This window comes from Macaca fascicularis, chromosome 14, assembly GCF_037993035.2.
Source record: "Macaca fascicularis isolate 582-1 chromosome 14, T2T-MFA8v1.1".
Lineage (NCBI taxonomy): Eukaryota > Metazoa > Chordata > Mammalia > Primates > Cercopithecidae > Macaca > Macaca fascicularis.
The window spans coordinates 745,559-773,094 of record NC_088388.1 but is presented as its reverse complement, the minus strand read 5'-3'; the positions used below and the strand labels follow the sequence as shown (position 1 = coordinate 773,094).

The 27,536-nt window shown below is 64.2% G+C and overlaps 1 protein-coding gene across 22 annotated transcripts; it reads right to left on the bottom strand.

Moving 5' to 3' along the window:
* Window positions 1-2,602: 2,602 nt before the first annotated feature.
* TSPAN4 (tetraspanin 4) lies at window positions 2,603-27,523 on the bottom strand. Of its 22 annotated transcripts, none has more exons than XM_045372426.2 (9): window positions 27,307-27,523; window positions 23,073-23,172; window positions 19,424-19,503; window positions 6,882-7,073; window positions 5,155-5,229; window positions 4,074-4,175; window positions 3,863-3,994; window positions 3,692-3,775; window positions 2,603-3,144 (listed from the first exon to the last, which is right to left on the bottom strand). In XM_045372426.2, exons 3-9 carry the CDS (start codon window positions 19,484-19,486, stop codon window positions 3,076-3,078), a joined length of 717 nt encoding a protein of 238 aa, XP_045228361.1. In that variant the 5' UTR covers window positions 19,487-19,503; window positions 23,073-23,172; window positions 27,307-27,523; the 3' UTR covers window positions 2,603-3,075. The 22 variants fall into 22 exon arrangements, 21 of the variants coding, with proteins under 21 accessions (XP_045228361.1, XP_045228360.1, XP_005576875.1 ...); XM_045372425.2 differs by having other exon boundaries at window positions 27,312-27,523; XM_005576818.4 differs by having other exon boundaries at window positions 27,443-27,523.
* Window positions 27,524-27,536: the final 13 nt, after the last annotated feature.

Below are 27,536 nucleotides of genomic sequence, written 5' to 3'. Positions count from 1 at the left end.
GAGGGGTCCCTGCCCTGGGATGAGTCCTGGCTGGGGGGCACCCGAGAGCTCAAGCCCCTCCCTCAAGCCCCTCCCACCCGGGCATCTGCTGGCTGCCTCCTGTCGGCTGGGCAGGCAGGACCCACAGTACCTGCCCCACCAGGACAGCCTGGCTCAGGCCTCTCTGGGCTGCTTCTCACATCCTGGGCCAGATGTGGGTTTGGAAGCTCTGGAACCATCCCAGACTCGCCCACTCCCGGACTTGAGGGCCCTGGCAGGGACAGCTCTGCCCAGCATCACCCCAGGGCTTGGCAGTGACAGAGCTGAGAGCTGCACGCCCACGTCACCACCCACCTCGCCAGCCACAGCATGTGTGACATCTGCAGAGAGCCACCCAGACGTCCCCACCGAGTCCAGCACGGCAAGGGTGCAGGGGCTGCCCTGGAAATGGGCACAGAGGAACCTGGCCCACCCTCTTGAAACTGGCCCTGGACCTTGGCTCAGCTCTGCCGCCTCAGGTAGCGTGACCCCAGGCCAGCCTGGCCACATCAGGGAGCATGGTGAGGGGCAACGGCAGGACCCGTGGGCCACATCGGGAAAGGCATTTCCAGTGAGGGGTGGGGCAGAGGACACGTGGCTGGCAGTCTGCACCCACCCCGCAATGCAGCGGTGTCCAGGCTCTGGGGAGGCCCTGGGGAATTTGGAGGCATGAGCCAAGGCCTGGCGGCCTTCATTCCCGTGCCCCTCATCGCCATCCTGTCCTTGGCTGGCCGTGAGAACTCCTCTCCTCACCATTGGGACCCACAGGGCTGAGGTGGGCAGCGGAGGGCATAGGTGGGTACACGTCCCAGGCAGGGTCTCTTGGGGGGACAGAAGTGAGTCCAGGGAGTGGATGGGCCTGGGCGTGCCTGAGAATGCCGTGGGGTGAGGGACGGTGAGGCCAGGGTGGGCACTGGTTCTGGTTCAGAGTCAGTAACATCAGGGTGTGGTGGGCAGGGGGGTCAGGACATCTCCAGCCGGTGGTAAGAAGCATGGTGGGGTCTCCTCCACAGGACAGAAGCTGGGGAGGGGGTCCTGGGTTGGCCCAAGGCACCCACGCCTAAGAAAGGCCTGGATGTCAGGGAGGCCTGTGAGCCGCCACACTGCAGGTGCAGCCCTTCCCACTGCTTTGCTGCTGCTTGACATGGGTGTAGGAGATACAGGTGGTGTGTGCAGTGGCTCATGCCTGTAATCCCAGTACTTTGGAAAGCCGTGGCGGGAGGAATGCTGGACAACATGGTGAAACCCCGTCTCTACCCCCTAAAAATACAAGTTAGCAAGACGTGGTGGCATGGGCCTGTACTCGTAGCTACTCAGGAGGCTGAGGTGGGAGGAGCACTTGATGAGGTTGAGGCTGCAGTGAGCTGTGATCAACTACACTCCAAAAACCTTCTCTAAAAAAAAACAAAAGCTGCCACTGGCTTTGGGGCACTGACCTTGTGTCCCCAGAGGCGCTGACGCTAACATTTGAGTTCGTTCTCAGGGATCCTGTGGCTTCCGTCAGAGTGAGGGCAGGGGACACGCAGGCCTGGGAGGGTGGTGTGGGCCTGGAGCTAGGCATTGCCAGATCAGCATTGGGTGCAAGCAGGGGTGGGGATGCCACATAGGATAGGACGCCTAGAGCGGGCTCTGTCTCCAGGGTGATGGGCAGAGGGTGAGGCAGGAATTAGCTGGAAATTGAGATTGTGGGGTAGTTTGGGGATCAGATGCCCCAACCTGAACTGACTGTCATCTCTGTGGCCAGTGTCCCCACACAACCCTCACCCTGGCTGTGAGAATCCTGTGGCAGGCACCTTGATGCATGTTTTTTCTGTGCCCTGTGATAACTGCTTTGTGCTGCCAGCTCACTTAAAGGGCAGAGTTCTAGGAACAAAATAGACGGGGGAAAAGCGGAGCCCCACCTCGACAGGAGGCCCCAGGGTGGGGGTGATATGGAAGGAGCCCTGCCTCAGGAGGAGGCCCTGGGGTGGGCGTTTTTGGGCAGGAGAGCCCCACTTGGGGAGGAAGACCCTGGGGTTGGGGGTGAAGCAGAGGGAAGCCCACCTAGCACAGGCCGGCAGTTCAGGGACGCCCCCTCCCCCCCCACCCCCCGAGGGCGCTTGGCACTTTTTTTATATTTTTATTACTATTTTTTTCTTTTGAGATGGAGTCTTCCTGTGTCATCCAGGCTGGAGTGCAGTGGTGCGATCTCCACTCACTGCACTGTCTCCCAGAATCAAGCGATTCTCCTGCCACCAAACCTGGCTAATTTTTGTATTTTTAGTAGAGACAGGGTTTCAACATGTTGGCCAGGCCGGTCTCAAACTCCTGACCTCAAGTGATCCACCCGCCTTGGCCTCCCAAAGGGATTACAGGTGTGAGCTACCGTGTCTGGCCCCATCACCACTTCTTAGAGCTAATGTCATGATTTCCTTAAAACCAGAAGTCTGGAGAGTCCTCTGCAGGCGGCTCCCCCAAGCCTGTGCACCAGGTGACCCCACAGCCACAGGGCTCTGCCTAAGCCTCATGAGGCTGCCCTGCCCCAGGCCTGGGTGCCAGAAGGGAAGATGGGGTAGGGAAGGCAGACTAGCAGTAGACACAGGGCTGCGGCTCACACTTTATTAGGATGCACCAGGAGCCCCACGGGCCCACTGTGGAATGTAGGTAAGGGGTCCATGGCCCTGCCTGGAGCACCAGGACCAGTGGGGCCACTTCCAGGATGCCAAGCCCCTGTTCCTGCAGCCCCAACCCGCTTCCCGGGAGGCTGGGGGCCACAGGCTGGCACCCGTGTGAACACTGCTTTGGAAAATATGTAAATACAAAAAGTACTGGAGACCCCTCCCACCCCTGCCCTGGGTTCCATAGCCAGCACGTGGCCACCCCTCCCAGGGGGGGTTTGGAGGCCCTGAAGCCACCTGAGCCAGGGCCTTCTAGAAACAGGGTTCCGGGGGCTCCGGGCACCTGTCCCTCCCTCCCTCCTCCCAGCATGGGGCAGAGCACCGAGGCTGGTGGTGGGAAAGGCAGCTGTGGGCACGGCCATCTCCCTGTGGGTGTCCTTTTGGCAGAGAAGCAGGCAGCCTACGCGCAGTAGGTGTCTGCCTTGACCACCTGGCAGTACATGGTCATGGCGAAGGTCAGGCCTAGGATCTGTGGGGAGGGGAGGAGGGCTGGGCATAGCAGCTCCATGGCCTCAGGCCTCAAGCCCAGAGCGGGCCCTGGCCCTGGCCCTGGCCCTGACCCCGGGGCAGGGGACACAGCGGCAGAGCCCTTCAGCTTCCTGCTGGCTCACACACCCCACCCAACCCCTACGGCTCAAGCCATAGCACCCTCCCCTGAGCCTCGCAAGCATGAGGACACCCAGGACTTCCTGGGGGCTGTGGAGTTTGGAGAGCAGGGGTCACAGGCACCAGGACCCCAGCTGCCACTCTCTGCGCACTGGCCAGTCCTGGGCCACCAACCAGCACGAACGGCTGCCGGCCTCCACCCCACACCAGCCTCTGCCTCTGTCCACTAAGAGGGAGCCCACCGTCCCCACAGGCTGTCCCTGCCCATCCCCCCGAACTCACCCTCCTGCTTTTGCCCCAGCCTCCCCGGATCATGGGTTCCTGGGGGCAAGGCCTTTGCTACTTTGTTCCCTGGGCTCAGAAGGCCCCAGCAAAGGGGTAGCAGGGAGTCTGCAGTCCCCAGGCCATACCTGCACCAGTGCCGTGCACAGCCCAAAGACGCCCACAGCCAGCAGGTTCTCCTGGAGCCACACCTTCACCGTCTCGTAGCACGGCTGCAGGAGGCATGTCCTGCATGTCACGGAAGGGCCTGCCGGTCCCACCCTCTAGGCCCCCGCCAGCCCCCAGGGTGGGGGTCTCACCGCCTTCCACCAGGTGCCAGGTGCGTGCAGCCCGCAGCTCTCACTGAACTCCAGGCAGCAGGAGTCAGGCACCCGCGTGGCGTTGTACACCTCAAACCAGTCAGTGTAGTTGGAGACACCACAGCAGCGGAACTGGGGGACAAGCTCAGGTTGGGCTGAGGCGGGAGGGAAGGGGGCACCCGCTGACCCCGCCCACCTGCCCAGGCCTCACGTCAGTCTGGATGATGCTCCAGGCGTTGGTGAGGCCCACGTTGCCCTGCGTGCCGTACAGGTGCAAGCCTTTCTTCAGGTCTTGCTGGGCGTACCTGTCAATCTGGGGGTGCGGGGGGGTCAGCAGGGCCCCTCCCACTGTACCCCGCCTCCCTCATCCAGACCCCCTCGCTGGCCCCTAAGCTGGGCCCCTCCTGCGCCTGGTCCTGAAGTGTCTCCTGTCCTTCCTAGCCCACCAAGCTGCAGACACACCGGCCCCATGTCCTCCCAGCAGCCCTGAGGCCCAGGGCCCCCACCTCCGGGCTTCCTCCCCAGGCTGGGGGAGGACCATGGGTCCTGGGGGGACAGAAGACAGGGATACAGGTGACTCCACGTGTCAGGACACGTCCAGCCGTGCTCTGTGAGCTGGAAGCCAGGAGCTATGAGCGCCGAGCCCACCCAGCACCCCGGCCACGGTCCCCAATATTCAGTGAGGACCCAGGGCACCCTGGAAAAGGGGCTGATTCCTGGGCCAGGGCAGGGAATACAGGAGGAGCCTGGAGCCCCCTACAGTGCCAGGAAGTCAGGACGTGCCCCAGAATGAAAAGTCTGTTGATGGGGGCACATCAGAGAACCCAGCAGCCGACGGCAGGAGCTCCCCAGGGCCAAGGACAGACAGTGTGATTCGCAAAACAAAGCAGTGTTGTGTTCTAGCTCAGAGTGCAGCCTCAATAGCGGTGACTTCATCCCAATATAAACAAATGGCTGAATATATAAACGAGTGACTGAGAAGAGGCCGTTCTACAGAGCAGAACCCCAGGGTGAGCAGCCAGGACAAGGCGCTGGGAGCAGATGGCCCGGGACGCTGTGTCGGGGGACGACCTAGGGCGCGCCCTCCGGGTGGGGGAGCAGTGCCCTTGTGCCCCAGTCACCGCAGAGGCACAGCACAGCCTCCCAGGGTTGGGGGTGCTCCCCCTCCAGGCCTGGTAAATCCACACTCGCTGTCTTGGCCGCCAGGGAGGGCAGATGGGGGCCACTCTGTCCACACCGGGCCCACAGTGCCCCCAGCCCTGCACCTGGGCCTGCGGCCGAGGCAGCCATACCTTGTCCGTGTAGGCGAAGAAGAGGATGGCAATGGTGGCCTCCAGCAGGAACACCAGCAGCAGCAGCAGGAAGAACTGTGGGGGGGGGCAGGCTCAGACAGGGACCTGGCAGGCCCCACGGCCTCCACCCCATAGCATGCCAGGGGCCAGGGCCACACACCTCATGGATACCTGGTGCTGCCAGGAAACCTTTGCCAGGCCCCCAATCCGAGACCCCAGAATGCCACCACCACCTCAGAACCCTCAGCCTCGGCCCCAGGTCCAGGGACTGTGGCTGTCGTGTCCTGCTCAGCCCCTGAATGTAGGGCCCTGGGCTGGCCTGGGCTCCCCTCCCCTGCCCCCATCCCTGGGGCAACCCAGACACCCCCAATGGGCACAAGTCCCTGTTCCAAGGCTCTAGCCCCTGTCAGCTGGCTTCAGACACCTCCGTCCAGGGGCCTGTGAGTGTCCGGCGGGTGCCTCGCGGGGTGCCTGTCACACCTGGGCTGCAGAGGCCCCTTCCACTCCCACGTCACAGCCCTCAGGGCAGCCAGGGTGGCTGATGCCCCCTCCAGCAAGACCACAGGCTGCAAGCCCCACCTCTGACCACGCAAGCTTCCCCCTCCTGGCGGCAGCCCTGAAGCTCAGCCTGACCCCAGCCCTGCTGCTCCTCCTCCATGCAGAGGTCACTGACACCCGCAAGAGGAAGGCAGGCATGGACAGGGTGTGTCCAGGAACTGGGGGGCCCAGGCAGAGTGGGCCTGAGTGGGGCAGACAGGGTGCTGGGCTAAGGACACAGGGGCCCCTCACCCCCAGGAGGTACCCAGGGTTCTGGTCCCAGTCGCCTGTGGGAAAGGGGTAGGGCTTCTATCCCTGCAGGCGTGGCGGGGCCCACACACAGCAGCTTCCTCAACTGTTGGAGGAGCTCCAAGCCCCAGCAGGGCTGCCACAGACCCCCACCTACTGCCTCCAGGGGGCTCTGGGCCCCAACGGATGCCCGGGAGGCTGAGAGATGGGGGGCTCACTGCCAAGAAGGGGTATGGAGGGGAGTGGGCTGGCTGAGGCGATCTAAGGGAAGCCCCACCCCATCCAGGGCTTCTCAGACAAAGAGGTGATCTGAAGCCTCTTGATTTAGGACCTCAGCAGGCTGCAGACCTGCTTCAGGCCCACGGCCTCAGCCAGGCATATTAATCGGTAGCAAGCCTGTGTTTCCATCTAGGAGCCCTTTTCATTTTTAATTATCTGTGATGAGAACATTTCCAAGGAGGATAAACACATCCCTGCCTATAAGTCCATCCCTGAGGGGAGGTGGGGGCTGGGAGGGTCCCAGCAGACGGTCCCAGGGAGCTGAGAGACCCGGCCCCGGACAAGGAGCTGGGGAAGGGGCCACAGTGGGGGTGGGGTGGTCAGGAATGAATCATGGAGACCGCAAGCCCATGAAAGGCTGTGCATGCCTGTGCACACGTGTATGGGGCTGTGCCTGTGCTCACCAGGGCCAGTGTCCCGTCAAGGGAGGCTCCTGACAAGCTACAGCATGTTCTCGAGTGACCCCCGCCCCCACTCCACAAATCAGCCCCAGCCCCAGTGCAGCCCAGAAGACCCAACAGTGGCCACACTCCCAACCTGGAGGTCAGGCCCCAGAGGTGGGGCCCGCTTCTGGGGGTCACTGCAGCAGCCAAGGCCTGGGGACCACCAGAGCCCCACCCTGTGTGGTCCCACCCAGAGCATGCCTGGGCCCCGGCACTCACAGCGAGCAGGAGGCACTTGTTCTCCTTGATGGCGCCCAGGCAGCCCACGAAGCCGATGGCCATGACAAAGGCACCGGTGATGATGAGCAGGTTGGCAGCCGACAGGGACGGGAAGGAGGAGGACAGCGTGGCGAAGCTCCCCTGGGTGGCGGCCAGCCAGATGCCGACGCCCAGCACGCCACAGCCCCCCAGCTGGGGCACAGCAACATGAGAGAGACAGGGTGAGGCCCCAACACAAGCTCTGGACCCCAGGGCAGAGCCTGGCCCGCAAGCCAAGGCCACACCGCCTGCCGGCCTGAGCCAGAACCACCCGGAGTCCTGCTAAATCCCATGGCAGCCCTGGGGGGTGTCCAGGGCAGGCCAGTCTTTTCCCGACACCCTGGGTTGGCACCCCATCCCCAAACCCACAATCCCTGGCCACGGTGGTGGGGGCTCCCTCGTGCCCCTGAACCTCCCTCTAGGGGGCATCTGCCCACCCCCCAGCCTGGAGCCAGAGGGGCGGGATCTTAGGCCCCAGGACGCAGCCTGCACACCCCCAACCCCACTTCGCCCTCTGGTCTGCCCAGCACAGAAGCCCACTCCCCACCTGACAGGCCACTCCAGCCTTTCCAGACTGCTGTCAGGGAGACCCAGCCCGGCCCTCACTCCGGGATGGGGCTTCCTGGCAGGCAGCCTCAGGATTCCGGTGCCCACTTCCCAAGAAGGTCTCTGTGATGTCCCCGGCTGTCCCGTCACTCGTAGCAGGAGAAATGCTGATTCCCTCACACTTTGTCTCTCTCCCCTCTCCCCTCCTTCTTCCCTTCTCCCCTCTCCGCCCCCCTCCGTCCCTTCCTTCCTTTTCTTTCTTTCCTTTCTCTCTTTTTGGACATGGAATCTCACTCTGTTGCCCAGGCTGGAGTGCAGTGGCGCCATCTCGGTTCACTGCAACCTCCTCCGCCTCCCAGGTTCAAGTGATTCTCCTGCCTCAGCCTCCCAAGTAGCTGGGACTACAGGCATGTACCACCACACCTGGCTACTTTTTTGTATTTTTAGTAGAGACGGGGTTTCACCATGTTAGCCAGGATGGTCTTGATGTTAATCTCCTGACCTCATGATCCACCCACCTTGGCCTCCCAAAGTGTTGAGATTATAGGTGTGCGCCACCGTGCCCAGCCAAGTTATGATTTCTTACAGGCACTGGCGGGAACGGAGAAGGCGGGTCCCCCAGGAGCACCTCCCGCAGCCTCTGTAACCGCTGGAGCTCTTACTGTGTTTCCTAAGTGCTTGTTCTTATAAAAATCAATTAAAACAGGAAGAGGCGGGGGAGACGAGGGGGTCCTGCGCCCGGAGAGAGGGTGCTAGGCTGCCAGGCCAGCAAGGTCTCAAGGGAAGCAGGGGTCCGACAGGACCCCCACCCTCAGAGGCTGAGGCCTCGGGCTTGGGCCGTTTCAGGAGGAGACGGAAGATACGTTCCAGACCTGGGCATGGGGTAAGCAGTCGCCGGGAAATGCTGACCAGCTCCTGGTCCGCAGCGTGGGCACCCAGGCGGGTGGCGGGCAGCCCTGGGGGATCCCTGCCCCACCCGACTGGACGGGACTTGGGAGTAGGCTGGCAAAGCCACCCCTCCACCCAATGGAGCCCCTCGGAGCACCCAGACCACAGGCTCTGGGGGTTCCCTGGGGGCTACCAGAAGCCCCAAGTCACCCCATAAAAGCCTCCCAAGCCCCAGTGGCCAGACTCACACCCCACTTTCCAGATACAAACCAAGGCTGGGAGATGAGCTGCTGGCCACCAGCAGCCACCCCACCCCCACCCGCCACACCAGCTCAGCTCAAGACAGGCCTGGGGCCTCCACCCTGGCAGGGCTCCCGCAGGCCCCATGGGCCCCAAGACTCTTGCCTCAGGGGACCTGGGGGTGGGAGATGCCCCCTCCTCGTGTGCACGCTCCCCTGCCCCTCCCTGAGCAGTGCATCAGCCAGGCCAGGCTGCAGGTTGGAGGCCGCCACCCTTTCACTGGCTGGCAGGCAGGCAGGAGCCCGTGCTGGGGAGATGGGACACGGCTCCCTGCCCAAGGCCGGCGTGGTCACTTGGTGCCCAGAGGTTCAGGCAAGGCCTCTCACTGGTGTCTTGGGTCCCTCTGGACTCCACAGGGTGAAATCCCCTCAGAGCAGAATCCCCCCTGCTGGGGCCCACGAGTCCCACACATGCTCAGGCCGTCCTGGGGAGAATGCAGGCTCTGTCCCCCGGCCTTCCAGAGGCAGCATCTCTGCTTAACGTTCACAACAGAACGTTGTCCGGAGGCTGCCGGCGCAGGGCCTGTCCTGGGAATCTCTGCCGAGCCACTGGCTCCTGGTGCCTGCTGAGCTCTAACACCCAAGCCCAGAGCCCCTCCCCAGCAGGCCAGGCACGGGGCGCAGGGGCGCAGGGGAGCTGGACAGACCGGGTGCAGGAAGAGGGGTCACCCCTGTGCTCTGGGCCCCAGGATTCGGAGTACCAAGGCAAGGGCTAACTCTGACCACACAGCCCCTCATGGCTCCAGGGGTACTGCTAAGGAGCCAATAGGAGACCTGGGGCCGGGCGCGGTGGCTCACGCCTGTAATCCCAGCACTTTGGGAGGCCGAGACGGGCGGATCACGAGGTCAGGAGATCGAGACCATCCTGGCTAACACGGTGAAACCCCGTCTCTACTAAAAAATACAAAAAACTAGCCGGGCGAGGTGGCGGGCGCCTGTAGTCCCAGCTACTCGGGAGGCTGAGGCAGGAGAATGGCGTGAACCCGGGAGGCGGAGCTTGCAGTGAGCTGAGATCCGGCCACCGCACTCCAGCCTGGGTGACAGAGCAAGACTCCGTCTCAAAAAAAAAAAAAAAAAAGGAGACCTGGGCACAGCGCCCGGCCTGGGTGTTGCTTCTGAGTAAACCCAGCCCCAGAAGCAGCTTAGGGGGATAGGGGAGGCTTCCCAGGAGACCAGGAAAAGGCTTGGGGGTGGCAGCCAGCACAGCTTGGCAGAGGGCTGCCCAGAGATGCACCAGGGGAGGGATGCATGAGCCTGAGGCATGTGTGAGCCAGGGTGCCTGTGAGAGGGGGTGTGTGTTAGCAGGGGTGCATGTGAGCTGGGGTGCGTGTGAGCTGAGGTGCATGGGGGCCAGGGAGCGTGTGAGCCGGGGCACGTGTGAGCTGGGGTGCGTGTGAGCCGAGGTACATGGGGGCCAGGGAACGTGTGAGCCGGGGGTGCGTGTAAGCCGGGGTGTGTGTGAGCCGGGGGTGCGTGTGAGCCGGGGTGTGTGGGCCAGGATGCCTGTGAGCCGGGGTGCGTGTGAGTCGGGGTGCGTGTGAGCCAGGGTGTGTGAGAGCCGGGGTGTGTGTGAGCCGAGGTACATGGGGGCCAGGGAGCATGTGAGCCGGGGGTGTGTGTGAGCTGGGATGTGTGAGAGTCGGGATGGGTGTGAGTCAGGGTGCGTGTGAGCAGGGGTGTGTGTGTGAGTCGGGATGGGTGTGAGTCGGGGTTCGTATGAGCAGGGGTGTGTGTGAGTCGGGATGGGTGTGAGTCGGGGTGCGTGTGAGCCAGGGTGTGTGAGAGCCGGGGTGTGTGTGAGCCGAGGTACATGGGGGCCAGGGAGCGTGTGAGCCGGGGGTGTGTGTGAGTCGGGATGGGTGTGAGCCGGGTTGCGTGTAAGCTGGGGTGCATGTGACCCCAGAGATGTGTGTGAGCCGGGGGGGTGTGCGAGCCAGGGTGTGTGTGAGCATGGGTACATCTGAGCCAGAGTGCGTGTGAGCGGGGGGTGCATGTGGGCCAGGATGCTTGTTGGCCAGGATGCGTCGGAGCCTGGGGTGCATGTGAATGGGGGTGCATGTGAGCCGGGGTGCGCAGGAACCTGGGGTGTGTGGGAACCAGGGTGCGTGTGAGCAGGGTGCGTGGGAGCCTGGGGTGCATGGAAACCGGGGTGCTTGTGAGCGGGGTGTGTGAGCCAGGGTGGATGTGTCTGGAGTGTGCAGGACCAGAGGCCAGCTCCGTGGCACAAGTGCCGAGGACATCCCTAATTAAGAGAATCTGTCCTCACTGGAGCACTGGGCTTCAGCCACAGCCCCAGGGTGGGCAGGGTCTGCCAACTCTACAGAGATGCCCCCACTTCCTGGGGGACCTGGCCCTGCTACGCGATGCACCAGCAGCTGGGGGACGGGCTCTTGAGGGTGCTGACTGCTAACTCAGCACCCCCATCCACGCATCTTTGGAGAGGTGTCCCTCGTGACATCCTGGAGCACGGGAGAGGCCTGGAGGCAAAGGCTCCCTCAGTGCTCCCTCCAGACCGTCGGGCACAAGGACACGCACACCAGGTACAGACCAGTTCAGACAAGGCCGTGCGGAACTGAGGGGCATTCTCGAGGAGCACATAGGAACCCCAGCCTGGCCCTGGGCTGTCCCCATGTCCTCCCACAGTTCCCAGGTTTCGTGGAGGGGCAGACAGGGCACCACACATGGCCTGACATGGTCACTGCCCCAAGAATTGGGCAGAGAAGGGATATGGCCCTGGGTCCAGATCACCAGGTGATGAGGGCAGAAGGTCAGAGGGAAACAAGAGGCCCCAGAAGAAGAGATGGCCATCGCCAGCTCAGAGCATATCCTGGCCTCAAGCACCAAGCAACCCCGCAAGTTGCATTCCAGGCTAAATGCCCAGGCTGGTGGGTGAAGGTCCCTGAACTTAGGGGAGGTGCTGGCGCAACAGAGAAAACTGTCATTTAAAACCCAAACTGGGGCTGGGCGCGGTGGCTCCCGCCTGTAATCCCAGCACTCTGGGAGGGTGAGGCGGGCGGATCACGAGGTCAGGAGATCGAGACCATCCTGGCTAACACGGTGAAACCCCGTCTGTACTAAAAATACAAAAAACTAGCCGGGCGTGGTGGCGGGCACCTCTAGTCCCAGCTACTCAGGAGGCTGAGGCAGGAGAATGGCGTGAACCCAGGAAGCAGAGCTTGCAGTGAGCCAAGATAGCGCCACTGCACTCCAGCCTGAGCGACAGAGACTCAGTCTCAAAAAAAAAAAAAAAAACCGCCTGCACCGTCTGCCTCTGCCTTCCAAGGACGGCAGACCTCTCCTGTCAGCAGGAAAATGAGCGGTTCCGAGCTCCCCTCGCCCCAAGGGGATGCCTCGAAGGGCACAGGGAGGACGTGTGCAGAGTGACTGGTGCCATGCCAGGTGTGGGACACCCACGTTCCACAGGGGCTGGGCAGGAAGGGGCCTTACACCTCCAGCCCTGGACCCCTTCCACAACTGCCCCAGCCCTGGTGGGAACTGATTTCCCTAATTAACACTCCACAAAACATCCTCACCTCCACCCAAGATGGCAGGAAAGACCCACCCACTCGCTGTCACCAGGCGGGGCGGTCACACACTGTGGCAGACGACAGCCCACATCACCACAGACGCCTCACACCATCACACGTGGCCACAGACACACAGTGTGTGTTTTTTGTTTGGGTTTTTGTTTTTAGTTTGGGTTTTTTTGAGACGGAGCCTTCCCTGCGACCTGGTGTCGCCAGGGCCCTGGCTCAGTCACACACACTGTGACAGACACCAGCCCACATTGCCACAGATGCTGCCTCACAGCATGACACGTGGCCACACCCGCGCAGTCTTGCCCTGCGACCCAGTGTCCCCCAGGCCCCAGCGTGCTGCACCTGCACGCTGGTAGACCCACACAGATAAAAGTGTGTGCACGTGGTTAATAAAATTACCTGCAATTTTGAACGTGTTTCTGTGTGTGCAGCTTTTAAAACATTTTGGCAGGAAAATTATAGCCTTCAAGTGCAAGAGAAAATGCACCCCATTTGCTTGGAGACAGAACATCAAAGGCAGGATGAGCAGGGCTGAGGCCAGGAGGGCCAGGTCCCTCTGGTCAAATGCAGCCAGAGGGGCAGCAGCTGGGGGTGTGGCTGGCAGCCTGTGTATCCTACCAGGGTCCCACCCAGCATCTGGGCCTGGCCCCGGAAACCAGAGGAGCTCCATCCCATCCCCACGCACTCAGTACAAATGGGAATCAGCTAAAACCTCCCTCCCTCACTGCTGCCCCCACCAGGCCAGACACAAGCTCAGCGGGAGGCTGACGCCGCTCCGTGACAGATGGGGAGAGGAACCCTGGATGGCAGCTGGGGGAACAGCCCAGGCGAGCGGCTCCATCCCAGACCTCTTCACCTCCAGAGTCAGCGGTGCCCAGGGCCCGTCCTTCTCCCAGGCATCAGCTCACACTGTCCGATGCCCAGAACCTGTCCCCAGTACCTGCCTGAGACCATCTCTGGCCAATGTCCGTCCAGCACACCTGGCCCCAGGCTCAGTCCATCAGACACTTGCTCACCCTGATCTTCAGCAGCAACTGATGGCTCAGCCCAAGACTAGGAGCCCAAGAGGCTCGGGGGGCCGTCCCCCAGCGCTGAGCGTGTGCAGGTGCTGCTGAGGCCTGTGCATTCTCCGCTCTGCCCTTCTTTTCTGCTCTGGACAGCCCACCTGAGCCTCTTGGGCAGGTGCTGGGGGACGGCCCCCTTGAGCCTCCTGGAGGCCTCGGGCAGGGGTGCAGTCACTGGAGTCCATGGAGTGTGCTCCCTCCAGGCCCACGGGGGCTGTGCTGACCGGCTCTCCATCCTCAGCCCCCTGCCCCTCCGGCGTGTGTGTGTGTGGCAGATGGCTGGGCTGCCAGCCACGTCCTTGGGATAGGATGGGGGGGCTGAGTCCCCGCAGGAACCAGGGCTCTGTCCAGAGACAGGGATGCTGGCAGCCAGCACAGCCTCAGACCCTCTGGGCTGACGGGAACATCCCATCATGGCTGGGATGCTGGTTTCCAGGGATTACAAGTCTGTCCACTTACAATGTGTGGTTCGCTGTGATTTGTTTCCTTAAAGCTGTGGGCCCCGAGCAACATCCTGTCTCCACACCCCCATCTGTCCTCCGTTCCCTCATCCCTGAACCTAGGAGCTCTCCAAGGGCCCCCAGGGCCCAGAGATGAGACCAGCCCCACCTAGTGACCAAGGCCCACCATGAGGCCAGTGTCCAAGGCAGGGAGAGCAGAACAGCCCTCATCAGGGGGCACCTGCCCAGGGTGCCAATGCTGGGTCCTGCAGGGTGAGTAGGAGTTTGCTGGAGGGCGGGGAGGAATCCAGGAGGAGACTGTGACCCAGCGGGGCTGTGGGTGCAGCAGGGCTGCGTGGGAGCCGCAAGGAGGCAAGCCGGCCGTCGTCAGGCCAGGGCCACGGCTCACATCACACAGGTGCAGCTGGGAACCCAGGCCCCCACGCTCACTCCCGTCCCCCTGCGTGGGCCTCCTGACTTCTCTGCCTGCCTCTGCAGCCCTGAGCTGCCAATGCCGTATCTCTGCCCCCGGAGAGAGCCATCTCCACGCCGAGGCCCGGCCTGCCTGCCCTGCCACCAGCTGAGACCTGGAGCCTGCAGAGGTCCATGGTGCCAGGCCTGTGTCACCAGGTGGACAGGTCTGACCTACCCCCAACAGCACCAGAGCTACCTGGAGCCCGCAGCTGGGCAGGCAGTGCCCCCAACCGACCTCTGCTGCTGCCCACCCACCGGGAGCCACACACTTCCCAAGGCTCAGACACACTGTGGTTGCCGGGATCAGGGCCTTCCTTCAGAAATGGATGCTGGGAGTTTGCCGCCATCCCCACCCCAAAGGCTGGCCTGGGATGTTGAACTCCTCAGAGAGGCCTGGGAGCTGGAGGCAGAGCCCTCTGCCCCCCTCGGGGACACTGTGCTGCCCAGAGGCCAGCGCCAGGCGGGCTCGCCATGGCATCTGCCAGACATCGCCTCAACTCATCCCAGGGGAGGGGAAGCCAAAGACTGGCCCCCGCCGCACCCCTCCACCAGGCTCACTGCCGATCTCAGAGCAGAGGCCCCAAGCGCAGCCAGGACCTTCCTTTGGGGCAACAGAGAGTGGGCAGTCAGGCTGAGGGGCCCCCACACCTCCAGGGTTTGAGGGTTTAACAGCTCAAACAGGACAGAGCCAGGACAGTCCCCGTGTCCCCTCCAGGCTGGGGCCCTGGACCACATGGCTCCGACACACTGCCCACCTGGGTGTCTCCCGGGGGGTCAGTGCAGGTGGCAGGGGGTTGAGGGGCCTCCCACATTTCCACTCACCCCCCCGGGTCAGGCCAGCACCTGGGGACCTCATCCTGTACCGCCCCACGTGGTGCAGATGGGAAAATGAGGCCCCAAGGAGGGCAGGACCTGCCCGGCGTCCCACAGTGGCAGGCAGGACTCCGACCTCCACCCCGGCCCCCCAGAGGGGCCCTAACCACACAGTGCAGAGAGGGCCTGAGCTTCCGCCGAGCTTCTGATGCTGGGGCGGGGAGGGGAAGGGGAGCGGCACCCACCCTGAGGAGCAGCGTCGGGAAGGAGCCGAGGCCAGGCGGGCAGGAGGACAGCCCTTGGTGGTGGCACCTTGCTAAGGAGCTCAGCCGCCTCCACCCCTGATGGGCAGGAATTGCAGGCCCCGTCCTCTCCCCTCCGCCCCTGGGACCTCCACTTCCATTAAGGGAAGAGCGTTGCTGGCAGAGGTTGAGCTGACGAGGCAGCACAGAGGCCTGAAGGTGGGGGTCCTGAGGCAGCAGAGCCCCCATATGCCCTCACTACTGCTGACCTGTGTCTGTGTCGGCACCTGCCTGGACCCACGACACCTTGCTCAGGCTCACGGGCCCTGCACCCAGCTTCCCCCAGAATGGGGCTCCCAGGAGACACCCGGGCCCCATCACAGGCCTTGTGCTTCCCACTCCCCACCCTGTGCAGGGAGGGCTCAAAGGCAGGCTCAGTGGCTGTGCCCCAGTGAAGCTGCCATCACCGGGGGGGGGCTCCTATTAGCTGAAGGCAGGCAGTGTGTCCCCAGATGCCCATGGGGCTAGGAGTTGGCACCACTGCTCTGAACTCTGAAGGCCCCACCAGGTGCCCCACCACCAGGCCAGGACACATCCTACCTCCCTACCCTGGCTGCCCCAGGAACCCTCCCCACTCCACCCGAAGCTGGAGGCTCTGAGTACAGACCCTTGCGAGCAGCCCTACCCTCCCAAACCCCAGCAAAGATGCCTGCCCCGGAAATTCGAACCAACGCTGTAAACAAATACGTCAGTCAGTCTTCTGGAGCGAGCCCCTTCCTTCCCCCCCACTCAAGTAGGCCCCAAGGCTGCCCCAGGTCCAGTTAGTGACTGTGGTCTCAGCCAGGGGCCCAGTCTGACCGTGGGTGTAGAAGGGGGCTCAGGTCTGGACCCAAAGAGACCTTGGAAGCCAGGAGTACTGTCAGGGCCTTGGAGGGTCTGCATTTGGAAGAAGGGGGACTTTGAGAAGAGCATGAAGGCAAAGGCAGGAGAAAGAGGTGCCAGGCTGGGGTTGAGGGCACAGGAGAGCAAAGCTAAGGGGCAGACGGGCACGGTGGGGGCAGAGGGAAGCTGCAGAACCATCACTGCACCCTGACCACTGCACAGGAGCCAGGCACGGGTCCCCCACTCTCAGCCCCCCAACTCCTCCCAGTGCCACAGGACCCCTCATCCTGGCCACACCCGTACCACGTACAGGGCTCAGCCTCTGCCTCCACACCCACAGCCACACCCAGAACGGGCACAGCCCCCCAGTCACACACAACTTTCCTCATCCCGCCCCGGCTCCCACCACTGCCCATGGCTCTGGTCACTGGCTGCCCACTGGGGCTCCCCCACGCCCTCCCCACAGGCCCAGCAGGACTCCGGCAGCGGGGGGTCAGGACAGACACACACGGGCTCTTGGGGTCCCACCAGGGGGATACCCCTCCCACCACCTTAACCCCTGAGCTTCATCCCGAGGAGACGGAGGAAATTATTCTGAGGAGGAACGGGCCAGGCTCTGCCCCCTGGCAGGACAGATGAGTTGGAAATGCAAAAGCCCCTACTACAGAGAGCTGGCACCCCCAAAAGGAAAGGAGCCCTGGGGAAGGGGCACTAGGCCTGACTCCTGAAATAGCCTCCTGCCAGGAGAAGGGGGCTTAGCTCACAGTGACTCACGGCACAGCAGGTGTGGACGTCAGCCCAGGACAGACTCTCCTGACTAAACCCCCACCCATTCTTATTTCCCCTGCCCCGCTCCCGCACTCAGACCCCCACTGGGCACCAGCCCAGGGTTGGGGGGGCCAAGGCTGGTGTATGAGGCCAGCGGGGCTCCAGTTTGCTGGACTGGGCAGCAGGTGGTGATTGAATAATAAAAAATAATTGGGGCCGGTCACGGTGGCTCACGCCTGTAATCCCAGCACTTTGGGAGGCACTTTGGGAGGCAGAGACGGTGGATCATGAGGGCAGGAGTTCAAGACCAGCCTGACCAACATAGTGAAATCCCGTCTCTACTAAAAATACAGAAATTAGCCGGGCACGGTAATGCACATCTGTAATCCCAGTTACTCGGCAGGCTGAGGTGGGAGAATCGCTTGAACCCCAGAGGCGGAAGGTTGCAGCGAGCCGAGATCACACTACTGCACTCCAGGTCACAGAGCAGGACTCCATCTCAAAAAATAAAAATAAAAAAGAGAGAACTGGATTTTCCAGCCCAGAACAGGGTCCCAAGAGGGTTCCTGGTGTGTTCCTTCCCAGGTTGAGGACAGCGGAGTGTGTCTGCCAGCGGTAGAAATGGAGGCCTTGGCCGGGCGCGGTGGCTCAAGCCTGTAATCCCAGCACTTTGGGAGGCCGAGACGGGCGGATCACGAGGTCAGCAGATCGAGACCATCCTGGCTAACACCGTGAAACCCCGTCTCTACTAAAAAAATACAAAAAACTAGCCAGGTGAGTTGGCGCCTGTAGTCCCAGCTACTCGGGAGGCTGAGGCAGGAGAATGGCGTAAACCCGGGAGGCGGAGCTTGCAGTGAGCTGAGATCCAGCCACTGCACTCCAGCCCGGGCGACAGAGCGAGACTCCATCTCAAAAAAAAAAAAAAAAGAAATGGAGGCCTCTTTGGGGTTCACAGAGCAAAGCGGGGTCTACCTGGGGTCTTCCATGAAGGTGGGCTGCTCTCAGGGCAGAGACCCCCCCCGGGGACCCTCTTCTTTCTCCCTGAAGGCAGGTGTCCAGGCCACGGAGGAGGGGAGGAGGGGGGACAGAGGAGAGGGCTTCCCCTCCCAGGACCTGCCTGCCGGGCCCCCACACCCACTGCCCTTCAGTCATTCGGTCCCGTCCCCCCATCACAGAAACACTCTGGTCACTCAGCCACCTGCAGCCCACCCCCTACACCCACCAGCTCCAGCCCAAACCCATGTCTCCCACCCCCCTACCTCCAAGGCACCCCTCAGGCCTGGACCTCACCCCTTCAAGATCCCCTTGCAGAAAACAAACCCTTGGGGTGACCCCTTCTGGAGGTGGATGTCTGGACCAGGAGGCTCCTTGGGTCACACCCGGCAGGCAACCCAGGCTGCTGTCCCTCCCAGGGACCCCCGCAGCCCCCACCCCAAGCTGGCGAGAGAAGGAGCCAGGGCTCAGGAGGAGAGAGATGGGAAGGCGGACCCAGGCTTCTGGGCACTTGGCCCCAGCTGGATCTCATGCAGATGGACAGCCTCCTGACGCCCAGAGCCCGGGCGAAGCTGAGGCCACACCCCTGACTCCCAGCTGCAGCAGCTGGTTCAGGAATTAAGGATAGGGCACAGAATGACCTTGGCATCACTTCACCTCCCCCAGCCCAGCCAGCAAAGCCCCAGGCCCGGCCCAGGTCATCCTTGGCCACCCCCAACTCCAACTGCCCTCCACAGGGGCCAGGGACAGGACAGGGTGGCGGCTCCATGAGGCGTGCTCCAACCTGGCCAGGTGGGAGTCCTGCCCCACCTCCTGCCGACTTGGGGCTGGGGTGGAACCTTGTCCTCCCTCTACTTCAGCTCTGCCCCGCCCAGCACACAGGGCCCACCCTAGACACCACTCCAGGTCTGAGCACACCTGACACCACCTCCGCAAAAGTTAGGGAAGCCTCTGCTGCCGGAGGCGCGGGAAAGCCAGGGTCTGCCGCGAGCACTCATGGCCCACGGCCCTGCTCAGTGTCCGGGATTCCCTTCCGCAGCGCCTCCCGGCGACTGGGGAACCTTGGCGGCAGCCGGCTCAACCCCTCGGAAGTGAGTCCCTTGGCCGGGCAGGTCGCCTGCCTGGAGGAGTGGGGCCGAAGCAAGGATGCCAGCTGCACCGGGGAGGGGGCGGGCCCAGGGGAGGCACCGGGGCCCCGCGCAAAACGGGCCACGACCCGGACTGGAATCCCGACCCTAAGGGAGGCGCAGTGCCCGGGTGGTCCTGCCCGGCGCGCACGTGTGCAACGTGTCCCGTCCCATCAAGAGAGTAGAGGAGAGGGGGCCGGGGCGTGGCGCAGCCTCTCGGAGTGCAGGGGTCAGACCCAGCGAAAACCTTCCCCACCCGCCCAGTCCAGGCCCCAGCCGGAGCAGCGGTCTTGGGTCCTCCTGGACCACCCCCCCAACCGCACCCAACGCCCGGCCAGGGCAGCGACTCGGGCCTCCCAGACCCCGTGACCCGCCGCGGCAGGCACCCCGGGTCTTTCCCGGGCACCCACCCCGGCGCCCGGACTCACCCAGAAGAGCAGGTTGAAGGCGAACATGAGGTACTTAACGGCTTGGAGGCAGGCGCGCGCCATGCCGCAGCGCTTCAGCTCTAGAAGGAAAATGAAGGAGAGGTCCAGGTAGAAGACCACGTACTTGTTGCCCTTGGGCGACGTGTAGCGCGCCTGGGCCGCCTTGGGGCCGGGATTCGCGTGCAGGCCGAAGAAGGCGCCCCCGGCGTCCCCGCCTCCCGCGCGCCCGTACAGGCTGCTGTAGCGCCGGAAGGGGCCGCCGCGCGCGAAGCCCGGCTCCTTGCCCTCCGGAGAGGGGCTGCGCCGGTACGTGGACTCGTCCGTGCTGGAGCGGCGCATCTCGCCCGGGTGTGCCGGGGCCGCCTCTCAGCGCCCCACGCCCGCCGCCCCGGAAACCCCCATCCCGCCGGCCGGTGCCTGCTCCGGCCCCGCTCCCGCTCCCGGTCTGGCCCCCGCGGTGGCAGCGGGACGCGCGGATCCGCACGGACCCCGGCTGCGGGACCCCAACACCTGCCCGGCCCGCGCGCTGCGGACCCCGCGCCCCGCGACCTCGCGCGCCCCGCCCCGCGCCCTCCCGGCCAATCCCCGGCGGCTCCGCCCACGCGCGGACCCCCTCCCCTCCTCGCCGCACCGCCCGGCAAACCCCAGCGCTCCGCCCGGGCCGACCAATCGCAGCCCCCGGCAACGCACCAGCCGCGACCCCGGCCCCTCTGCCGGCGCCTGCGCCCCAGCCCTCCCCACTTTGCGCGCGCGGCAGGAAGATGCTCGCGAAGGACGCCTGAGGGGACTGGGGACCGGGGCCGGGGCCTGGGGATGAGACCTGGGCAGCTCTTGGCCCGCGACCGACGCCCCCAGCCCTTCCCCCACGGTACCTCGCCTGGACCCCGGCCCCGGGTCGGGCTTGGAGACCTCCGACCACGCGAACAATACGCAAAGCACCACGCAAATGGAGGGTTACCCCGTTGCTGTCTGGTGGCAACTTGGGGCGACTCCGCCCCGGGCGCTTTGGGAAGCCCTGAGTGCCGGGGGCGGACGGGGGGGAGGGCTGGGTCAGCCTGCACTGCCTGGAGCGGGGGCCGTTGAGTCTTTGACTATACGAGAGGTTCCACAACACAGAAGAGCGCAGGTGTGATTGCTGAGACATCCCCCCAGCAGGCAGCCCCGCGGGAGGCGGGCAGCCCCAGGCCACACCCAGAGCGTTCCAGGTGGGCACGGCTCGGCCTCCGCCCCGTGTAGTCCCCAAGGCGGGAGCGGGGCCGGCTTCAAGGGCAGTCGCTCGCACCCACCCCAGCTGGCTTGATGCTCTGCTGTTCCCGTCTTGAAATTCTTGGTAATTTTTAAACAAGAGGCCCAGAATTTCATTTTCTTCAAGCCCCGGCTGGAAATCAGCCTGTAAGAGACCCCACCCCGCCCCCGACAGGTACAGACATACTGGCCCCGTGCACAGATGTGCCTGCACTCCTGGGTGTCATCACGCCGGGTGCGCACACGCCTCCCACAACCGGAGATGGGGACAGAGGCCCCCAGCTGTGCCCCGCAGCCTACCCCACGTCTCTGAAGCCGCAGCACCACTGCAGGGCACAAGGGCCCTACGGCGTTGGGAAGCACGTGGCCCAGATTCCTGGCAGGTGACCTGAAGCCCAGAGGTCGGGCATGAGGAAGGGAAGGAGGAAGAGGAGGGAGAGACCGCTAAGGGAGGGGAAGGGGTGCTCCCTGGCAGGGCTGGCCATCTCTGGAGGCCTGGGTCCTCCTGGAGTAACTGATGTGGGAGGTGGCAGGTCTGGGGAGGACTGCCGTGGGAGACCTGGGTGCCCAGGGAGGTCCCGCACCTCTGCCGGCCCCTGAGGACCTGCCCCAAGCCTCTGCTGCCCCCCAAGGGTTCTGTAGAGAACTGCAGCCCTAGCCCCGCGGCAGCACCCCATGCCCAGGTCCTCACTGGGGGAAGGGGATAGGGGGCCCCCGGAACAGGAGGCTAGTCTGGAGGTCCCCTGAAGGTCCACACGGCCATCCTGGCGCTTCCCATGGCCCCTACCCTGTCCTTCCCCTGAGGGTTCTTTGGTGGGTCTGGGCCCCAGGAATAGGTCAGAACGGAGGCCACGCATCGGGGCCCAGCAGAGACCCCAGGAACCCTGGGACCCCGACCCTGACGGAAACACCCGCATGACGCCCGGCCCCCTTCTGCCGGCCATGCGGGTACAACCCGAGGGCAGACACTCAGCCGTGGGCAGCGCCTCCAGGGAGCTCGCATGTGACCTGGGCAGCGCTCAGAGCACCTACTCGTGGGCCAGGCAAGGGGAGGTGCCACGGGGACCTGGGAGGACCCCAGGCTGACTGGAAGAAGCCAGACCCCACCTGCAGTCCAAAACTCCACCTGAGCCACCCCAAGGAGAGCATCTGCCACCAGGCTAGCCAGTGGCACCCCTGCCCCATCTCTCCTGCATCCCCCTGTGGCTGGGGCTGGAAGGAGAAGTGGCGGGCAAGGCTCGAGGGTCCCACGCGGGTGGGAGGGCAAAGGGAGAGCTGGAAGGAGAAGTGGCGGGCAAGGCTCGAGGGTCCCACGCGGGTGGGAGGGCAAAGGGAGAGCTGGAAGGAGAAGTGGCGGGCGAGGCTCGAGGGTCCCACGCGGGTGGGAGGGCAAAGGGAGAGCTGGAAGGAGAAGTGGCGGGCGAGGCTCGAGGGTCCCAGGCGGGTGGGAGGGCAAAGGGAGAGCTGGAAGGAGAAGTGGCGGGCGAGGCTCGAGGGTCCCACGCGGGTGGGAGGGCAAAGGGAGAGCTGGAAGGAGAAGTGGCGGGCGAGGCTCGAGGGTCCCATGCGGGTGGGAGGGCAAAGGGAGAGCTGCTCTGGGTGCCTGCACTCAGCCCAGCACCCAGGATGCAGTCCCAGTGCCCCCCAAGACCCCTGTCACCCCCTTTCCCATCTACAAAGCCCTGCACACATCACCCAGGTGAGCAGATGAGGCCTATTCAAGAAGAAATCAAAAACCTCAAACAGGCCGGGTGCGGTGGCTCAAGCCTGTAATCCCAGCACTTTGGGAGGCCGAGACGGGCGGATCACGAGGTCAGGAGATCGAGACCATCCTGGCTAACAAGGTGAAACCCCATCTCTACTAAAAAATACAAAAAATAACTAGCCGGGCGAGGTGGCGGGTGCCTGTAGTCCCAGCTACTCGGGAGGCTGAGGCAGGAGAATGGCGTAAACCCGGGAGGCGGAGCTTGCAGTGAGCTGAGATCCGGCCATTGCACCCCAGCCTGGGGGACAGAGCGAGACTCCCTCAAAAAAAAAAACAAAAAAAAAAAACAAAAAAAAAACCTCAAACAAGGCCACCGAGGGCCAGTAGGAGCAGGGGCTGGGCTTGCTCCTGTTGCCAAGTTCAGGATTCACACTGGGTTGCTCAGACACAGACAGGGGCCCGGGCAAGGCCACAGTGTCAGAGCTCAGCTGGGGAGGGTCCTTCCTCAACACTCCAGCCAGGGTGTTCTGGGACCCTGTCTCCAAAGTCCAGCCCCTCCCCACGGGAGCTCCGATTAGACGCTCAGGTGTGTTGTCAAAGTGTCCGGCTGGCAAGGCCCCTGGGCCGGCAAAGTGAGACCCAGAGGCAAGCCCACTGCTGCCCACCACAACCATCCAGCCCCGCCGGGCTGTGACATACCTGGGCTGGCCACAGGAAAGAGGCCAGGCGCTGCTCAGGGCCCCTGAAGGCTGACCAGTGGGCAGGCAGGCGGTGGGTGCGACCAAGGCAGCCCCAAGCTCTGCGGAAGGAAAGACGGGCAGAGTGGAGCCCTGGCTTCCATCCTCAGCACAGCCAGAGATGCTCCTAGACAAGGGCAGGGAACACCCACCTGGGGCCAGGTCCCTACAGGGCAGAGGGGCAGTCGGGGGTGGGCAGGGGGATACACCACCAGACTCGGGGGAGAAGACCACTGAGGAGTAGCCCCAACCAGGAGAGCTTTGAATCAATGACTGAGTCACCAAATTCTGCCCGTTCAGGCCTCTGAGACAGCCAGGCAGGGACACAGGCTCACTCACAGAGACACGGTGTGCAGAGAACACATGTTCAAAGACATATACTCACAGCACAGGGACATGCAGAGACACAGGCCAAGGCACACGCTTGCACCCACACAGACACGCAGCAGTGCCTCCCCGCTGGGGTCCCAGACCCCTGGTCCAGCCTGCTGTCTGCTTCCTGCCAGGCAGGAGCACTCCCACCCCACCCTGCCTTGGGCTCTGAGCAGACACCCCAGCTCAGGAAGGGGGCCTCGCGCCCTCCCCATGGAGCTGTCAGCAAGGACCCTCAAGGCCCTCCTCCACCATGGGTTGGGGAGTCTGTCCTCCTCCTGCCACTCATGGATTTCTGGCCAGGGAGAAGCCCCAAACTCACCTGGGCAGCCAAACGCAGTGCCCAGCACTCCCTGCCCTGCTGGCTCCACCCCGCAACACCTCGCCCCTCAGACCCGGCTCTCTGGAGTGAGGTAACTGTCCTTCCAGTAGCCCAAGGGCAGGAGGAACCATAGAGGCTCCAACCCAACCCTGGCTGAGCGAGGGCCCCGAGACAGACACCCAGAGCTCTGCAGGTTGGAAAACCCCGGGGGACTGAGCTGCAAGGAGACCTCGGACACCCACGAAGCCAGAGGGAGGTCCCCCCCCAAGAGAGGCCTGCCCATGCGACAGAGCAGCCTGTCTGCAGTAGCCTGGGTGCCAGGCCAGTGGAGCGGCCTCTCTGAGCCCCAGCAGCAGGGCAGCAGCTCAGTCCTGGCCCAGCCCAGAGCCTGGGGTCGCCACACAGCCCAGCAGGGGCAGCTCAGGACAGACAGCAGAGCCAAGCCCACACACCCTGACTCCCCAGGCTCACAGGCTCTGAGGTAGCTTTGAGGAAGCAGGGAGGCCCGCCAACACAAACAGCTTATGCTGTGGGCTTCCTGGCTGCCTCAGCCCCTGTGGGGCCCCAGTGCCCGTCCCAGGCCCTCACCCTGGGCGGGGGGGTCCCAAGCAAGCTAGCACCCCCTCATGCATACAAGGAGCAGGGACTGGGGGCTGCACACAGAGTCTGGGTGGGACTAGGCCTCTCCCACCCAAACCTGAGCCCTGGAGGCTGGAGACACCACTCTGATCCCCCCACCAGCCCCAGGGGAGGGACAGACCATCCAGAGGTTCCCCAGTCTTTCCTCCCAGGACCACCGAGGCCAACCCCACACTCCAGGCCTTCCCCGTAACCCTCCCCTGCACTGTTGGGTATTTCTCTTCTGGGAGTTGGGGGTGAAAGCAACACACTTAGGACCCTGGGTGGGGGGCACCTTCCCACAACCCCCAGGCTCCAGGAGCAGCCGCACCTCAGGTGCCATCCCACCACAGCCCGGGCCCTGACCCGTGCAACCTAGACCCCTACAGAACAGTCTGGGGGGCACATCAGGCCTGGGCAGCTGCATGGCAGGCAGTGACATTCCCAAATGCCACCAGCCCAGGCATGTGAGTGGTTAGGCTGGGGCCAGTTCAGCCTTGGCCCCATCTACAGACCCCACTGCTCAAAATGCCGATCTCCCAGGACTGCAGGGAGGACGCGGACGTCGTGGGTACGGCAAGCAGTGGCCTTGGCTGTGTGCACCGCTGAGGTGTCGGGCACGTGTGCTCGTGACGCCGTGTGCACCCATCCCACCCCACAACATCCTCAGGGTGAGCACACATCTGTCCCAGCCATGGACAGGGCCAAGGGGCACAGGTGTGGGGGCGAGGCTGGGGACACACACCATGATCACCCTCTCCCAGCCAAAGGCCATGCCTGGTCTCAGTGGCAGGAGGGATGCAGCCCTCCTGGTGGGCAGTTTCTGGTCCCACCTGAGCTTCACAGATAGGGAAACACGGGCTGTGATCCCAGACCAGAGTGCAAGTTCAGCTGAATCCCAGCGAGGGCGCAGCCCGTGCTCCCCCCTCCCAGCCCTCCCGGTCCCGTGGCTGGCCTGTTTCCAGGGCAACACCCGGGGTGGGAGGGGCTCAGCAGCTAAAACTTCAATCATGGGTTTCCCCTGGTCACTTGCCCTGAAGTGACCCCTCCTCTAGCAGGAAGCGCTTGGGGGAGCCCACCCTCCGCTCCCTGTGCCCTGTGCTGACCACAGGAGGCTCCACAACGCCTCCTTCTATGAAACCAGTGCCTCGCCTCCTGGCCCCATCCCAGGCCCTCCCCAGAAGCCAGGCCGGGTCTGTACCAACACTCCACACCCAGGAGAGAGGGGCCCCCACCGGCCCCTGCTGGGCAGCACAGTGCCCTGCCCCCCCACAAGGCTCCCTCCCACCCCCGCTAGCCTGAGGAGGGTCGGGCCCAGGCCCCAGGCTGTTCCGCCCCACACGCTCTCAGGGGGACGCACCAGCCAGGGCTGAGGCAGGCCCAGGCTCCCCAGGGTCCTCAGGTATAGCCCCGTCAGGGCTGAGGACAGGCCTGGGCTCCCCAGCGGCCTCCACACACATGTGGTGGGGACTCGGGGGAGGGGCACAGAGCCTGAGGCTGGGGCAGTCTCCAGGTCTCAGGGGCTCTGCTAGGAAATGGAGGGATAGGAAGCTTACACACTTGGAATTCCAAGAATGTCAGCTTGGCCCAAGCCAGGATTTGGAGGGCAGCTTACTCTCCCCGCCCCGTGCTCCGAGTAAACAACTCCTGCAGGCAGGAACAGGCGCAGGACAGGCCCTGGACCCTCCTCCAGGAAGCCTCCGGGCCCCCACCCACTCCCCAGGGCCCACCCTGCTAACATCCCGGACCCCCCTTCCTCCCTCACCTCCACAGCCACCAGCAGCCTCTGCAGCTGAGCCTGGCTCTGACCCCAGGCCACCGTTACTCACGGCCCCTGTCCTGCCCCTCTGCCAGAGCAGGATGTGCGTCCACTCATCCTGGGGGGAGGGGGTCAGGGAAGGGAAGTGGCCTCCGCTCGTGGCTCTGCACGTGGCTGGGTGGGGTATGACAAATGCCACTGGGGAAGCTGCCCAGGGCCCTGGCCAGGTTGGGAGCAGAAATCCCAAGTGTGCAGTGGATCTGGCCAGCACCACTCTGGATCCAGAAAACCCTTCATCCTCCTCCCCTGCAACTAAGGCAGACCCAGCATTGCCCTGAGAAAGCGGCAGCTGATGCCTGGAACCCAGCACAGGTCCCACCCCAGCTGGAAGCCCCAGCCCAGAGCCCCCCCATGGGTGCCACTTTGCAGCCCACCCACCCCCCCACAGCCTACCTGGCACCTCCAAGGAGTCTTCTTTGCCTCCTACTGCACACCGACCCCCCATTTCCTCACCCCCACCCTAGGGGCACAGCAAGGAGGGTGCTGGTGCCAGCCCCCCCGCACTCCATCCGAGAGACACGGGCTCCCCCTCCCTCGTCCTCCGTAGGCCCTGAGCTCCAGGGCAAGGCAGAGCTGCGGCCTTCAGCGGGTCCTGCCAGTGCAGCCTCCGGGAGTCTGCCCAGGGGTCCCCTGTGCCGCGGTCTTCAAGGTTCAATTCAAAGAGCACCTCTTCCACGACGCCCTCCCCGACCTCCCTCCCGGGCCCCCTCTCCCCGTGCTCAGAGGCGCGTCTCAGCGTCGGGACGGCCAGCAGCCCAGCAGAGCCGGGACCGGGGAGGGCGCACCCCGACCCCCTTCCTGGGAAGGAGCGGAAAGAACGCGGACAGGAGGCCGGGGCGGGGAGCAGCCGGCGGGGGCCGTAACTGCGCGGCCGAGGCCAGGACGGCGCTCCTAGGGGCTGGGCCGCGTCCAGAATGGGACCCCCGAACTCGGCGCCGAGAGCCCCGGACACCCCGCGAGTAGAGGCGGAGGCGGAGGGACCCACTACCCGGCGGGGCCAAGAGGGGCAGCAGGAAGACCCGCCCCGGTCCGCGCCCGCCCTCTCCCCAAGCCCCCGCGCCGGACCCCACTTGTTGCTGCGTGTCGGCTCTAGGCTCGAACTCGCGCGCCCCGCTCGCGTCCGGCTCCAGCCGCTCCCGGTCGGACACCTCGGGCCGCGAGACCCTGGCCGCACGCCCCCACGACCCCCCGGGCGCTCTACCTGCGCCGCCGCCTCCCGCTCGCTTCGTCCGCTCCCTCCGCGCAGCTGTCAGTCAAGCGGACACGAGAAACGCGAACCGCCACCGCGGCTTTCG

Coding starts and splice junctions, on each gene's coding strand:
- TSPAN4 (XM_065529342.1), bottom strand. CDS start 26,163: ATGTTAGCAGGGTGGGCCCTGGGGAGTGGGTGGGGGCCCGGAGGCTTC. Junction 4,176..5,154: donor TCTTCGCCTACACGGACAAG/GTATGGCTGCCT, acceptor CCGCACCCCCAG/ATTGACAGGTACGCCCAGCA. Junction 3,145..3,691: donor TGTGCACGGCACTGGTGCAG/GTATGGCCTGGG, acceptor CCCTCCCCACAG/ATCCTAGGCCTGACCTTCGC.